Raw genomic sequence first — 15,617 nt, 5'->3', positions numbered from 1 at the left:
AAAATCAAGATAAATAATAGCCTATGTATATGTACATACATTAGTTATTATTTTTATTTTAAATCTTCTCAAACAGCCTGCCCTACACTTTACCCCCCGCCCCTCCCCCTCGCGTCGCTGCTGCTCAGCCTTGTCCTGCACTGACTTTCTTTCTGTCTCCTCTACTCTCAGAACTTGATGTGCTGAGATAATGTGTGTGTTTGTTTCCATGTGGCTTGAGTCAACATTAGCCGTTAGCTTGGAGAATGAATGGAGAACGGATGCCAATGGCATGAAACATATCCCCGCGACGGGAGGAGAATCACTCGCGGATTGGGGCAAGCAGAGCAGAGAGCGAGAGCGTTGTCGTTCACTGAGTGATTCATGTCGTTAATCCAAGGTGAACGAATCGTTCGCTCAGTCCCTCCCCCCGCCCCCATGATGAGTAGCTGGCTGCGTCGTTCGCCGACGTCGAGGGTTCAGTGAGTCACAGAATGCGCCAGTTCCACTCATACCGGCATGGTCGCGGCGGAGCTCAACTGAACTGAGAAAGGAACGAATCAGTTCATGAAGTGAGTCGGTTCAGTACGTTCACTCAAAAGATTTGTTCGTTCGAACGAATCGTTCGCGAACGACACAACATTATCTTGAAAGCACATCGACGGAGAAAGACGCGAGAAGGACGCTAATAAGTCAGTCTTATTATTTGTTATTCCAGTTTGAAATAGTTACGTCCTATAAAATACATCTTTGATTCTTCATTCAAGGATAAAATGGTCTCGATGCGCTAGAAGCACTTTGCCGCTTCTCGTGCTCGTTTATTGTTAGTTAGCTTAGCTCGCTAGTTAGCTTAGCTTGTTAGCTGCTAACAGAAGTTATCAACGCATCGCTAAGTAGAGATCAAGTGTGAGAGTAAAGTGTTGTGATTGTGTGAAAATGTCTACATTACACATGTTGAGAGCGTTGGTGGATCAGCGACTAACTGCTGCCGTTGAAGAAATATTTGTAGTGTTAGAAAGAACGATAGCAGAATACGAGGTGGAACTTTCTAGAACAAAGGAGGAGAACAATCGACTACTGGACGCTGTTTTCAAGAAACATCAAGTTGTGTTACACACAACAGGTTTGTTGACTTCTTACTCTCACGTTTACTAACTTTATATTGACTAACAACAAGAAAATTACATTTTAATGTAATATAATCACAATGACCGCAAACATTTAAGTGTCTTGTTTGAAACTTGCTTAAACTAAAACTAAAAATCAATGACTAGCTTGTTACTATTGGTATACACACATATACAGGCCTCCAATTGTAACTTTTTAAGGTTAAGGCAAGTGTTACCTTAAAGGAGGGCTCATATGTTAGGACACCAAGGCAAACATTATGTTCTTTCAAGGCAGGGGCTCCATATATATATATATATATATATATATACCGTATTTTCTGCACTATAAGGCGCACCGGATTATTAGCCGCACCTTCAATGAATGGCATATTTCATAACTTTGTCCACCAATAAGCCGCCCCGGACTATAAGCCGCGCCTACGCTGCGCTAAAGGGAATGTCAAAAAAACAGTCAGATAGGTCAGTCAAACTTCAATAATATATTAAAAACCAGCGTTCTAACAACTCTGTTCACTCCCAAAATGTACGCAAATGTGCAATCACAAACATAGTAAAATTCAAAATAGTGCAGAGCAATAGCAACATAATGTTGCTCGAACGTTAATGTCACAACACACAAAATAAACATAGCGCTCACTTTCTGAAGTTATTCTTCATTCGTAAATCCTTCGTCTTCGGTGTCCGAAGTGAAAAGTTGGGCAAATGTGAGATCCAAAATGGCCGGTTCCGTCTCGTCGAAGTCATCGGAGTCAGTGTCACTGTTGTCCAGCAGTTCTGTGAATCCTGCCTTCCGGAAAGCTCGGACCACAGTTGTGACCGAAATATCTGCCCAGGCATTTACGATCCACTGGCAGATGTTGGCGTCGTCTGGCGCTGCCTCCCTGTCTTAGTGAAGGTGTGTTCGCCTTCTGTCATCCACTGTTCCCACGCAGTTAGCAGTCTAGCTTCGAATGCCCTGTTGACACCAATATCTAGCGGCTGGAGGTCTTTTGTCAATCCACCCGGAATGACGGCGAGTATTGAATTAAGCGCGTAAGCGTGTCTCTTAATGTGATGTTATGAGCTAGTAAATATAACAACTACACTACCCAGCATGCAACGATAGTGACGAGCATGCGCGGTAGCCCTGAGAAGCGTTGTATGCTGGGAGTTAGAATGTGGTTATGAGCACGCTGTGAGTAAACGTTGAGAACTCAGTTAACACGCCTCGTCTGCATTATTTATAATTAGACAGACAACACACTTAATAGGAGCCATTTTGGGGTCTTTACATAAACACACAAATGGAAATGAAACGTCACATATCCCAGCATGCACCGCGCGCTTCTTCTTCTTCCGGGGGCGGGTGGTTGCTTACAGTACAAGAAGAAGCGCTTCCTGTTCTATGGGGGCGGGTGCTTACCTTGGCGGTTGCTTGCGTAGAAGAAGAAGCGCTTCCTGCTCTACCGGGAAAAAAGATGGCGGCTGTTTACCGAAGTTGCGAGAACGAAACTTTATGAAAATGAATCTTAATATTAATCCATATATAAAGCGCACCGGGTTAAAAGCCGCACTGTCAGCTTTTGAGTAAATTTGTGGTTTTTAGGTGCGGCTAATGGTGCGGAAAATACGGTATATATATATATATATATATATATATATATATATATATATATATATATATATATATATATATATATATATATAAAGTGAGCATAGTGTCCCATTATGCCGGCCTACCTGGTCGGTCTAGGGTTCATGTGCCTGACCTAAGTTCAGGGAACACCTGATGTCCTTCCAGACCCTGATGCAACTAGTGTATCTCTGGGAAAATCTTACAACAACTCGGCTGTTCTCGTTGTCGGTTAAACTTTGACACATGCTTCCAAAATGGCTGTGTCATGTTGTTTATACCGATTAATGTTAATTATTGTTAATGTCTTAAACAGTTGAAAATGTAAGACTTTTAATTTTTTTTTTATCAATTTATTCGAGGAAACAATTATGTTACAATTGTCCATTATAAGGATGTCACGGTATGAACATTTATCACAGTTATTGTGACCACAATTATGACGGTTATCATTATTATCGCGGTCATTTTAAATGTGCTCAACATTTTCAAAAACTACTTATACTGAAATCCTTTTACCAAGTTTTAGTTTTTTTTTTTTAAATATGTCAAAATATATATATGTACCTAAAGTAGAAAGTTGAATGTGCATCTGAAAGCAACACAAGCATTATAAACAAAGTCATATGGCAGAAACAAAATAATAATATAAATATATATAAAAAATGTGAACAATTTGTTAGATGGCACCTTGTAGATATAAGATGTAGCTGCACCTTTTGTCCATATAGATACAAGTAGTGTTCATGTATAAGATCTAGTCTTACACCTAGGACTGCACGTTTATGGGCAAAATAATAATTAAGATTATTTTTATCAATATTGATATCTTGATTATTAATCATGATTACCGTATTTTCCGCACCATTAGCCGCACCTAAAAACCACAAATTTACTCAAAAGCTGACAGTGCGGCTTTTAACCCGGTGCGCTTTATATATGGATTAATATTACGATTCATTTTCATAAAGTTTCGATCTCGCAACTTCGGTAAACAGCCGCCATCTTTTTTCCCGGTAGAACAGGAAGCGCTTCTTCTTCTACGCAAGCAACCGCCAAGGTAAGCACCCGCCCCCATAGAACAGGAAGCGCTTCTTCTTCTACTGTAAGCAACCACCCGCCCCGGAAGAAGAAGCACGCGGTGCATGCTGGGATATGTGACGTTTCATTTCCATTTGTGTGTTTATGTAAAGACCCCAAAATGGCTCCTATTAAGTGTGTTGTCTGTCTAATTATAAATAATGCAGACGAGGCGTGTTAACTGAGTTCTCAACGTTTACTCACAGCGTGCTCATAACCACATTCTAACTGCCAGCATACAACAACGCTTCTCAGGGCTACCGCGCATGCTCGTCACTATCGTTGCATGCTGGGTAGTGTAGTTGTTATATTTGCTAGCTCATAACATCACATTGAGAGACACGCTTACGCGCTTAATTCAATACTCGCCGTCATTCCGGGTGGATTGACAAAAGACCTCCAGCCGCTAGATATTGGTGTCAACAGGGCATTCGAAGCTAGACTGCTAACTGCGTGGGAACAATGGATGACCGAAGGCGAACACACCTTCACTAAGACAGAGGCAGCGCCGGACGACATTCGCCCAACTTTTCAATTCGGACACCGAAGGAGAAAAATTCGAGGGATTTATGAATGAAGAATAACTTCAGAAAGTGAGCGTTATGTTTATATTGTGTGTTGTGACATTAACGTTTGAGCAACATTATGTTGCTATTGCTCTGCACTATTTTGAATTTTACTATGTTTGTGATTGCACATTTGCGTACATTTTGGGACAGAGTTGTTAGAACGCTGGTTTTTAATGTATTATTAAAGTTTGACTGACCTATCTGACTGTTTTTTTGACATTCCCTTTAGCGCAGCGTAGGCGCGGCTTATAGTCCGGGGCGGCTTATTGGTGGACAAAGTTATGAAATATGCCATTCATTGAAGGTGCGGCTAATAATCCGGTGCGCCTTATAGTGCGGAAAATACGGTATTCATTGTTTGGTAAAACAGTGTTGGTGTGAACATCATGTCATTTGTAATATCTCATACAAATGCTGTAGATTCTGGATCTATATATTTAAATAAAAACATTTGTGTTTTTGTTCATAAATAGTATCAGCACGTCAGAATTGTTATTACATGATGCCTTTATCTCTAGTTTTACATTTTCATAGAAAGAAGTATTGTTTAAGTTATGTACATTTACATGTACTAATGTGTTTACATGTACATGCTGTATCAGGACAGATCCATTGAGAGTTTGAGCAGAAATATGTTGTATAGGAATTATTTATACACAATATAACATGAACAAAATGCTGTGTCACATGAATTAAAGTAATTACTTTGTGAAGTGAAAAAAAACCCACAAATAATGTAAAAAAAACATGGTGTATAAAACATAAAGCAGTTTGAATAATGAAAATTAAGTCTAATAAACAAGCTTTGTTCTTCAACAACAACCACGTACTTCAGTACAACAGTTTGGCCAACAAAAATAAAGAGTGTCACCTTTCACATCCAACACACAATCTTTGTGTCTCACGGACAACTCAGCCGGCGATCAATTGGATGAGATAACAAAACATTTGAGCTAGTATTGATGTTATTGGAACACTAACAAAGAAAGCAGTTAAATAAAGGAGGAGTGAGCATCCCAGTAAACAAACTACAGACTTTATAAACAAGTTGTGACAAGGTTCCCCACACATCACCTGCTGCATGCTAACTCTCAGTCCCAGCAGCTTCAGGTTCAAAATGAAAGTGCAACATCAAATATTGTTCTCCTCCAACAGCGTTGTGCTCTTAATCGCACACCGACACTCCATGGAAGTAGAAGCCATTGAAATGAAGTGAAACGAAGAGATCGGCTCCGTTAACTCGGAGGGAACATTTTCAAATTAAAGTCCATGAAGTCACCGCCATGTCTCCCGAGCCGTACGACTCTAGTGAGCATGAGCAGACGCTGCGGCGCTTCAGTATTCAGGAAGTAAGCAGTTGCGTAAAATGCATTGATAAATGACGGTTTTTCGGTCATTAAAAATGTAAACGTGTTACTAAACATCTGGAATTTCACCGCTGTGTATCATTATACCGTTTATTGTTACCGTATTTTCCGCACTATAAGGCGCACCGGATTATTAGCCGCACCTTCTATGAATTACATATTTCATAATTTTGTCCACCAATAAGCCGCCCCGGACTATAAGCCGCGCCTACGCTGCGCTAAAGTGAATGTCAAAAAAACGCTGCGCTAAAGTGAATGTCAAAAAAACAGTCAGATAGTTCAGTCAAACTTTAATAATATATTGAAAACCAGCGTTCTAACAACTCTGTCCCAAAATGTACGCAAATGTGCAATCACAAACATAGTAAAATTCAAAATGGTGTAGAGCAATAGTAACATAATGTTGCTCGAACGTTAATGTCACAACACACAAAATAAACATAGCGCTCACCTTCTGAAGTTATTCTTCATTCGTAAATCCTTCGAATTCTTCGTCTTCGGTGTCCGAATTGAAAAGTTGCGCAAGCGTGGTATCCAAAATGGCCGGTTCCGTCTCGTAGAAGTCATCGGGAGTCAGTGTCGCTGTTGTTCTGTGAATCCTGCCTTCCGGAAAGCTCGGACCACAGTTGTGACCGAAATATCTGCCCAAGCATTTACGATCCACTGGCAAATGTTGGCGTATGTCGTCCGAGGCTGTCTGCCCGTCTTAGTGAAGGTGTGTTCGCCTTCGGAGCTGTGTGAAAAAAGCCACCCGGCCTCTTCGCGTAAACTTCCCTTAACCACTCGCTCATCTTTTCTTCATCCATCCATCCCTTCGAGTTAGCTTTTATGATGACGCCGGCTGGAAAGGTCTCTTTTGGCAAGGTCTTCCTTTTGAATATCACCATGAGTGGAAGTTAGCATGGCAAGCTAGAACCACAGTGAAGGATGACTTCTCATTCCCTGTGGAGCGAATATTCACCGTACGTGCTCCCGTTCCACAGTGCGGTTCAGTTGCTGTGAAATACGGTAGTAATCCGTGTGCGGATGGAGAGATTGCGTCTTTTTATGAACCGGATCGTTTAGTAGGAGCCATTTTGTGGTCTTTACAGATGTAAACAGGAAATGAAACGTACGGTGATATCCGCGCGTTTTTTCTTCTTCTTCCGGGGGCGGGTGAAGCGCTTCCTGTTCTATGGGGGCGGGTGCTTTCCTTGGCGGTTGCTTGCGTAGAAGAAGAAGCGCTTCCTGTTCTACCGGGAAAAAAGATGGCGGCTGTTTACCGAAGTTGCGAGATCGAAACTTTATGAAAATTAATCGTAATAAAGCGCACCGGGTTATAAGGCGCACTGTTAGCTTTTGAGAAAATTTGTGGTTTTTAGGTGCGCCTTATAGTGCGGAAAATACGGTACATCCATAGTCCATTAACAAGTAAAAAGTCAAGGGCGGTCACGGCATGTTCTTTCCTTAAATGCCGGTCAATTTTTTCGGGCATTACGGCAAGTCACAAGGGTGGTCACGGAAAATGCCGCAGTTGCCGTGGTTAAATTTGAGCCCTGCATATATATATATACACATATATAAAGGGACAAGCGGTAGAAAATGGATGTATATATATATATATATATATATATATATATATATATATATATATATATATATATATATATATATATATATATATATATATATAATGTTCTGCCATTGAACAGTCAGAGACCAGGACTTCCTTAAAAGATTTGACAAAATTAATTTAGCAAAGGTCACAGGCAAAGTCAGGCCCTGTCTACATTAAGCCGGATAACTCCTTAAACAAACAATTATTCAGCTTAAGCCCAGTGTCAGCCACACTAACCCATCGTTTAAGGTTCCCCTCCTTGGATCATTTTTTACACGGGTCAGTGCGTTGTGTATTTCTTGAATATCATATCTTTGGAACTTTAAAAGTATTTGAAAACATGACGTCTTAGAAGGACATACTTTTTAATACTTTTTGGGGAGTTGCTGGTAGATGTGGAACATGTGCAAGTAAGACCTATGCTGACCCACAGCATGTAGGAAATAAAGTAGAGGAATTTAATACAGTTATTTCTGTCAGGAGCTGGAACGCAGCTTAGTGACGAGACCCCAAGGATGCAGAGACGGGAGGCAGACGCTGAGTAAAATAATATTATTTAATACAAACAAAAGGTGCACTCACATGAAGGGAAGAAAAGAACAGAAAACTCAACCACAAAAGGAGTGGGGGGAAACAAAAGAAGGCGAGTGCACAAGTAAATGCGCAAGAGACGGAACTCATTTTGTACCGGAAACATCACACGTATGCGAAGCAATGATCTGACGCTGTCTGGATGACAATCTGGACTGAAATAAGAGACTGATTGGCAACATGGTACAGGTGTGTCATGGTTGCATATCAGGCAGCTGGTGTGGAAGCCTGTGAACAGCACGAGGAAGTGAAAAATACCAAATATGGGCACAGGACAGGAACTTATATACCACATACAGATACAGTGTTTCCCACAGGACAGGCATCTATTTGTGGTGGTGTGGTCGGCGGGGGGCGGCAGCGGCGATGACCAAGAAGAACGCGGAGTTGGAATATAATTACAACATTTTATATACATATTTATATACAGATTTGAACAATTAGTGATTCACTGAAATATATTTATTAATTGTGGTTCTTACAAAAAATATATCTTATAAAATATAAAAGCTAAAATGTCTCTTAAAGCTCTGCCCCTTTTAATTAGTGAATACTAAATAATTTAACTTTAGCCCACTACTACAACCATATTATTTACCAGCAACATGAAGTGAAACAGAGGCAGAGGTGTCCTGCCACAGTCAGTCAACCTCCTCCTCCTCCTCCTGCTGAACAGGTCGCACCTGTGGTCCGGACTGTAGGCCTACCTCCTCTCCAAGTCCAGCCCTTTTCGGCCGTTGAAAATATTTTTCTATACTCATCTGTGTGAAGGAGTGAACATCCAACATTAGAATTTATTACTAACGAGCAGAAGCGCTCTATGTACAGTGCCGTCTAACCAGCAGCTCAACACATGCAGGGTTCAACGTTAAGGTTTTTTTCTACTTGCCCGACTTCTCAAATCTACTTGCCCCAATATTTTTACTTGTCCTGCCTAGGTTTTTTTCTGTCTGTGTAGTGCTCATGGCTTATATCTTACTAGAATCCTTCCCGTTGACTATTTACAACACTACACAGTATTTATTATTATTATTATTATCTATAATTACATTTAAATGGCATTGCATACATGTAAAATTAAATGCTATTTCACATTATTTGACCAGTAGCAGTTACACCCATCTGAACAGGTCATCCACCTGTTTAAAGCCCAATCACAGTTGAAATCTTGAAATGAAGGGCCTTTAATAAAACATTAACCTGGACAACATTTTAACAGCTGGTTGGCTCAGATTTGATTCTTTTCATTGCATTCACATGCTGCAGTGGACAGTGGACAATTTAGCTTCAGTCCATGTGTGTTTATTGACAACAGGGTTATAACCTGGACACGTTAGCTTGTCGGTATGAAAACAGGTGACCGAGTCAAACAGCGGCGGTGTTAATGAAGCAGCGTCAGGCGAAACCGTCAGTGAAACGCTCGGTGAAATCGCGGATTAACATTAAATATATGACGAGCCGCGAGCGATGCAGCTATAACCTATCTACCTATAACACCTGTAAAAATGAAGCAATGCTACCACGCTAGCAAGCGTTAGCTAGCCGGCTATGAGCCACCAAGCTGCTAACTTGGTGGCTCATAGTTTAAGTTTAAGTTTTTTTCCCCATGGCATCCTGGATCAAGGCTTTCAGCAGCTTTTGGACGTTTGAGGTAGAAACGTAGGAAGCGCCATCATTATGAAAAGTAGTCGGCGAGTATTTTGGTCCCGTCCGTCCGTCCCTCTTCTTCTTCTTCTTCCGGCCCACCAGGTGAATTAAGTGCTATTGGCGGAGTTACAATGCATACCGCCACCTACTGCACCGGAGGTGTAACTACAAGCAATATTCACAGACAGTCCCATTGCTTTTATGAGCGGTCGAGCGAGTCAAAAGCCGAAAAATTCATTTGTGGCGGACATAATTCTTTCGTGGCGGGCCGCCACAAATAAATGAATGTGTGGGAAACACTGAGATAACAAGCAAACTTAAGTCCAAAACAGTTACAAAGATGTAACAATTTCCTCACTTTCGGACGAAGATATCAACCGCTATTCTCTCTGGTTGGTGGAACCAATCAGATGTTAGGACCCGCCCACTGACTTTGATGGCTGAGTTTGAAAGATAAAATACATTTATGTATTTAATTCCATTTGTAATGAATTATTAAATTTTTAAGTAATTATTTAAAGATGTATTTATTTCAATCAATCAATTGTTTAATTTTGTCCAATTTGACCCTCCATATTTTTGGAACAGCAAGACTTCCACAATATGGACTCATTTAGCCTTTTCAAATCAAGAACACACTTATTCCAGAATGCTTATTCACTTTAATTTCAGCTATTTCTAGTTTTTTGTCTAAACTGACATTTTCTGTTTTATATTGTTCAATGTTGTAATGTTTGTATCGTCTCTAGAAAGGCAACTTATAAATAATATTGATTATTATTATTCATATTATTCTTAAACAGAGGATTTGGTCCTTTCACATCATCTACAACCTTTTTTTCTTCCTGAGAACTACTCATTTTTTGTCATGTTTATTTTCATAGCTTCTTTCGAGCCAAACGAAGGAAATAAGATTATTTTGCCAGAGCACATTTGTATCACTACGAGAGGTATTTTGTCAAAAATAAAGGATTTAGTGTTTTATTAATATGAGCAGCAACATTTCCAATGGTACTATATGTAGGACTTTACAATACTGCACTGCCATCTACTGGTGACTTTTGGCTACAGCACGATAAATTGACGTGTAGGCAGAGGCAGTAGCTTAGTTTCACTTTCGCTTTGCCTTTTACCTCATTTTTCATTATCATCAGAATAAAACACAGGACCAAAATGTATGGACTTATTGGTGAATAATACAACAATATATATATCATTTTAGTTAATGTAACAATTACAACAAAATAATAAAATTAAACATTTTATTACAAACCGTTTTAACAAAGTCAATGATGCAAAATAAATGTAGAAAATCAAAAAGTGATCACGCTCCTGATTTACTACAAAGCTTTGAGTCTTCTGCGCATGACACATATCGCGAGAGCAGAGCAGTCATAGACGAGAGCAGAACCGTATTGTAACGTCAAGCGTGCCAACTGTCGTGAAAGTACATTCACGCAGAAAGAAGCCAGAAGGACGCTAATAAGTCAGTCTTATTATTTGTTCTCCAGTTTGTAAAAATGTGTGTCGTATAAAATACATCTTTGAGTCTGTAATTCAGGAAAAAACCCGTCTCGGTGAGCGAGAACCTTATCGTGCTAGCAAGTTTAGCTAGCTTAGCTTGTTAGCTGCTAACAAAGAGACACGGATGTTATCAACACATCGCTAAGTAGAGATCAAATGTGAGTGTAAAGTGTTGTGATTGTGTGAACATGTGAGTGTAAAGTGTTGTGATTGTGTGAACATGTGAGTGTAAAGTGTTGTGATTGTGTGAAAATGTGCGAAAGAACGATAGCAGATTACCAGGCGGAACTTTATAGAACGAAAGAGAACAATCAACTACTGGACGCTGTTTTCAAGAAACATCAAGTTGTGTTACACACAACAGCTTTGTTTACTTCTTACTCTCACATCTTTACTAACTTTATATTTGATTATTAACACTTTTCTTCAATAGATTCTTTGTCTTGTGGGGATGATGCAATGCTTTCATTTAGATTCTTCATGAAAACGAGACAGTTTGAGGTTGATGTTCCTCTCAGTTTGTAACAATGTGTGATTGATTGATTGAAGGAGTTATGAGAAGTTTGCATAGGAAAGGCTACATTTTCATCACTGTACAAATTCACTGCTACAAGAAAGCCTGAGATGGTTTCAGATGAAATATTTGTTCACTCACACACATAGAACACAAAGTATGCAGAAAGTAGCAAAAAGACAACAACACTGCAAGAAAATTGCAGCAAAAGGCTTTGTATATTCCCAGTTACGAGTAGCGACAACCTGTAATGTCTTGTCAAAGTGACTTTGAAGGAAGTAAGGGATTTACCCTCCTTTATGGCTATTGATAGGAAGATCCACATGTTGGTGGCATAGCAGGCAAACTAATTAGAACCTTTTTTGGAGTGAGATCTGGGTTGAATGTGACTTGTACAACTACCTCTGGTGTTATAATGGTCAATATATTTTGAAGTATCTAGACAGGCACATGGGTATTTTAGTGGTATGGTGTATCTTGTACACCAGACCAACTGCAAGAAGATGTACTCTGTCACCTACCAAGAGCCTCCCCACTTTAAGGAAATGGTTGGCTGAAAGGTGAGCCCGAGATGGACGGTTGAGTGGAAGCCCAATCATTTTGTTTTGGGTTGTCTGGAGTTTGTTTTTCAGGGCTTTTAAGGCGTCACGGTACCAAACATGAACTCTGTAGTCAAAGTGGGGTTAAATGAGTGCTTGTGTTAGAGTCGTAAGTGTATTTCTACCCACCAGCCGGGTGATCCTACTATGTAAGAACTAGGGTTGTACGGTATACCAGCATTTGTATAGTATCGCGATACTAATTAATCATATTCGGTACTATACCGCCTCTAAAAAGTACTACTACTATGATTACATCAATTTTTTTTGGCATCACAACATTTCTTTCGTTTTTTAAACATGTATATTATGTTTATAAACTCAGGAAATACGTCCCTGGACACATGAGGACTTTGAATATGACCAATGTATGATCCTGTAACTACTTGGTATCAGTTTGATACCCAAATTTGTGGTATCATCCAAAAATAATGTATAGTATCCAAACAACAGAAGAATAAGTGATTATTACATTTTAACAGAAGTGTAGATAGAACATGTTAAAATAGAAAATAAGCAGATTGTTCAGTCTTGTTTGTTGAATTTATCGATGATATATATATAAAACCAGTGTTTAAGTTCACTTTGGAATTCAACAGTGAGGTGCACTTCCTCCTTTAGACAGCGGGAGGCAGCATTGCCTAGTTTACAGTAAGGAGTTCCTTTCAGGTCTACTTTAAGCTAGTTCGGTGACGCTTGCAAACGTTTTCATCTGCTCGAATCTCATGCCAAACAAAGTATCATCGGTATGTATCGTTGAGTAGTATGTTAATATTTGATTGAGTTGTATTATTTAAAACTCACACACTCATCAAATACATGTTATACTGTAATCAAATCTAATTAAAGTTATAATTTCACTTTCTGATTCTGACTTACATGCAACAATAAGTGAAAGTAAACATTTATTTTCAGTAACCAAAGTAGTCAACACATGAATTTTTTAAATAACATAAAGGTGACTGGCTTTCTGTCAGCGTGTCGTAGATGGTCTCCAATTCCTAAAGAGGAATTGTTGATGGATAAACTCCATAAAACAGCACATAGTAAAACATGTTTTGGCAAAAGTTTGTTTTGGCCTAGCTAACAAAATGACCACAAAAAAGTATTCTGCATGATGACTAAAACATACCATGAATGTTTTTTTTTAAATGATTGTGGAATTAGATTTTTTTTATTACCATGATATTGAAGTTATGGTGATGACTATGTCATTATAAAAATATGGTTAAGTTTAAAGATAAAGGTTAGGTGTCATAGACTGTATACAGAATAAAATATTTACACACATTATATCAGTTAGTGTAAAGTTAAGAATGCCTCAATCAATGCTGCCTTGTACTTATAAAAAAAACTTGCTCCTCATCAAATTTCCAAGTCTGTTTTTGTACTCACTTTGAATTAATTTTAGTGGCTGGGACAAAAGGAAGTATTTCCCGTGTTTTTAATTGGTTGTTTTGTTACACAAGAAAAAACACAAATAATGTCATTGTGTTAACAGTGTCAGTCCAAAACTATTTCAATTCTCTCTTTATCTTATTTACTTATTTATCCAACAGACGTCCAGCAGCCCCTTCACATTAAAGAGGAAGAGGATGATCCACAGCCCACCTACATTAAAGAGGAAGAGGAGGATCCACAGCCCACCCACATTAAAGAGGAAGAGGAGGATCCACACATGAAAGAGGAAGAGGAGGGAGAGTGTGCTGTAGGGCAGGAGGAGGATGATGTCAGCAAGTTTCCACTGACTGTTGTCTCTGTGAAGACTGAAGAGCATGAAGACAAAGCACCTGAGTCCTCACAGCTTCATCACAGTCCAAGTAAGCACATATCATTTTATTCTCAGGGCATTCAATCCATCACAACTGGACTGTTCACTTTGTCTTAGAAGACTCATGCAAGTAGGCTTCATCACTTCATGCTCATACACTTCAAGTCTTAAATCTAATCATTGGAATTTAGAGGGGAACTGCACTTTTTGGGGGAATTTTTCTATAATTCACAATCATTATAAAAGACATGATGGTTGATATATATTGTTTTAAAATCACATTCTAACTCATAAATGTAAATAAGCCAATGGGAGGTCCTCTGTAACCATCCAAAAAGTGCCAACAATACTCCATTTGCATTTTGTGGGTGAGCTCCTTTCTCACCTCGGTGCTGGTGAAAGATTATTCCAGATCATGAATCGTGCCTCTCACCTGGATAGTAGAAGGATGAGGTCGTACTCTGACAAGTTGATGTCGTTTGACAGCCAATTTAGACCCAGCAATGGCGAACGACACAAAAAGACACTTGACGTCACCCCCCTTTTCCGTGCGACGATTATGAATCATTCTTCATCTAAACGGAAATATAGCGAGATTCTATCAGTCTGCGTCATAGTGACAGCAGACCTTGTACAGTAAGTGATGTTTTATTATGTTTGTTGGCTCTCAGGAAGTTTGCAGTGTGTAATATTCAGTAATTTTTATTTTTTATTTAGTCTTTATTTAAGCAGGTAAAATCCCATTGAGATCAAATATTTATTTTCCAAGGGAGACCTGGCCAAGAGGGCAGCAGCAAGGTTACATTAAAAACAGTAAACAACACTTAAAACATCAAATGTACAACATTAAAACTTGCTGACATAACACATGTGCATACAGACAAGGTAGACTGCAATCCTTTCACAGAAGCTTTAAACTCATTTAATGTAACAAGGGTTTGAAGTTGAATATTGGATTGTAGGTTATTCCAAGCCTTCGCTGCTGAAAACCTAAATGCTTTCTTGCCCAGTTCTGTTCTTACTTTGGGGACGACAAATTGCAGAACATTCATTGAACGAAGATTGTGACTTCCTTGTTTCTTTGTTAAAATACAAGACGGATAAGATGGGGTGATACCCAGAATGGTTTTGTAGATGAACACATACCAATGATTGAGGCGCCGAGCACATAAAGATGTCCAGTTAACCATTGAGTATAACACACAATGGTGAGTAAGTTAACCATTGAGTATAACACACAATGGTGAGTAAGTTAACCATTGAGTATAACACACAATGGTGAGTAAGTTGGTGATGAATGTCAGTGCCCCGTGGTACACACTATCCAGCTTGTGGAGACAACCAGCAGTAGCATTTATGTACAACACATCTCCATAGTCAATAACAGGTAAAAAGGTTGTTTCCACCAATTTCTGTTTAACAGTAAAAGAAAAGCAAGACTTGTTTCTATAATAAAATCCCAGTAAAAGTTTCAGGTTTCCCAGTAAAAGTTTCAGGTTTTTTTTTTACAACTGTAATGTGCTCCTTAAAACTCAAGTGGTCATCAATTAAAAATCCTAAATATTTAAAAGAAGATACTAACACAATTTGTTGCCCATTTCTTGTTCAAATGTTCTCACACAGTGCTGATCTTACAG

At 39.2% G+C, this 15,617-nt stretch overlaps 1 protein-coding gene across 2 annotated transcripts in view; it reads left to right on the top strand.

The window, feature by feature from the left end:
* Positions 1 to 421: 421 nt before the first annotated feature.
* The window catches only part of LOC133613921 (uncharacterized), a 168,560-nt gene continuing 153,364 nt past the window's right edge, over positions 422 to 15,617 (top strand). Inside the window, exons 1-2 of one of the 2 annotated variants that reach the window (XM_061971863.2) lie at positions 610 to 1,102; positions 13,769 to 14,029. In XM_061971863.2, coding sequence (XP_061827847.2) covers positions 916 to 1,102; positions 13,769 to 14,029 — 448 coding nt within the window. In that variant the 5' untranslated portion in view covers positions 610 to 915. Of the gene's footprint in view, positions 1,103 to 13,768; positions 14,030 to 15,617 lie in introns of both variants that reach the window. The other variant, XM_072914398.1, reaches the window with a different exon arrangement.

This window comes from Nerophis lumbriciformis, linkage group LG13 (genome assembly GCF_033978685.3).
Source record: "Nerophis lumbriciformis linkage group LG13, RoL_Nlum_v2.1, whole genome shotgun sequence".
Classification (NCBI taxonomy): domain Eukaryota; kingdom Metazoa; phylum Chordata; class Actinopteri; order Syngnathiformes; family Syngnathidae; genus Nerophis; species Nerophis lumbriciformis.
Note: the sequence above shows the minus strand (reverse complement) of the source record. Positions and strands in the feature narration are given on the sequence as shown.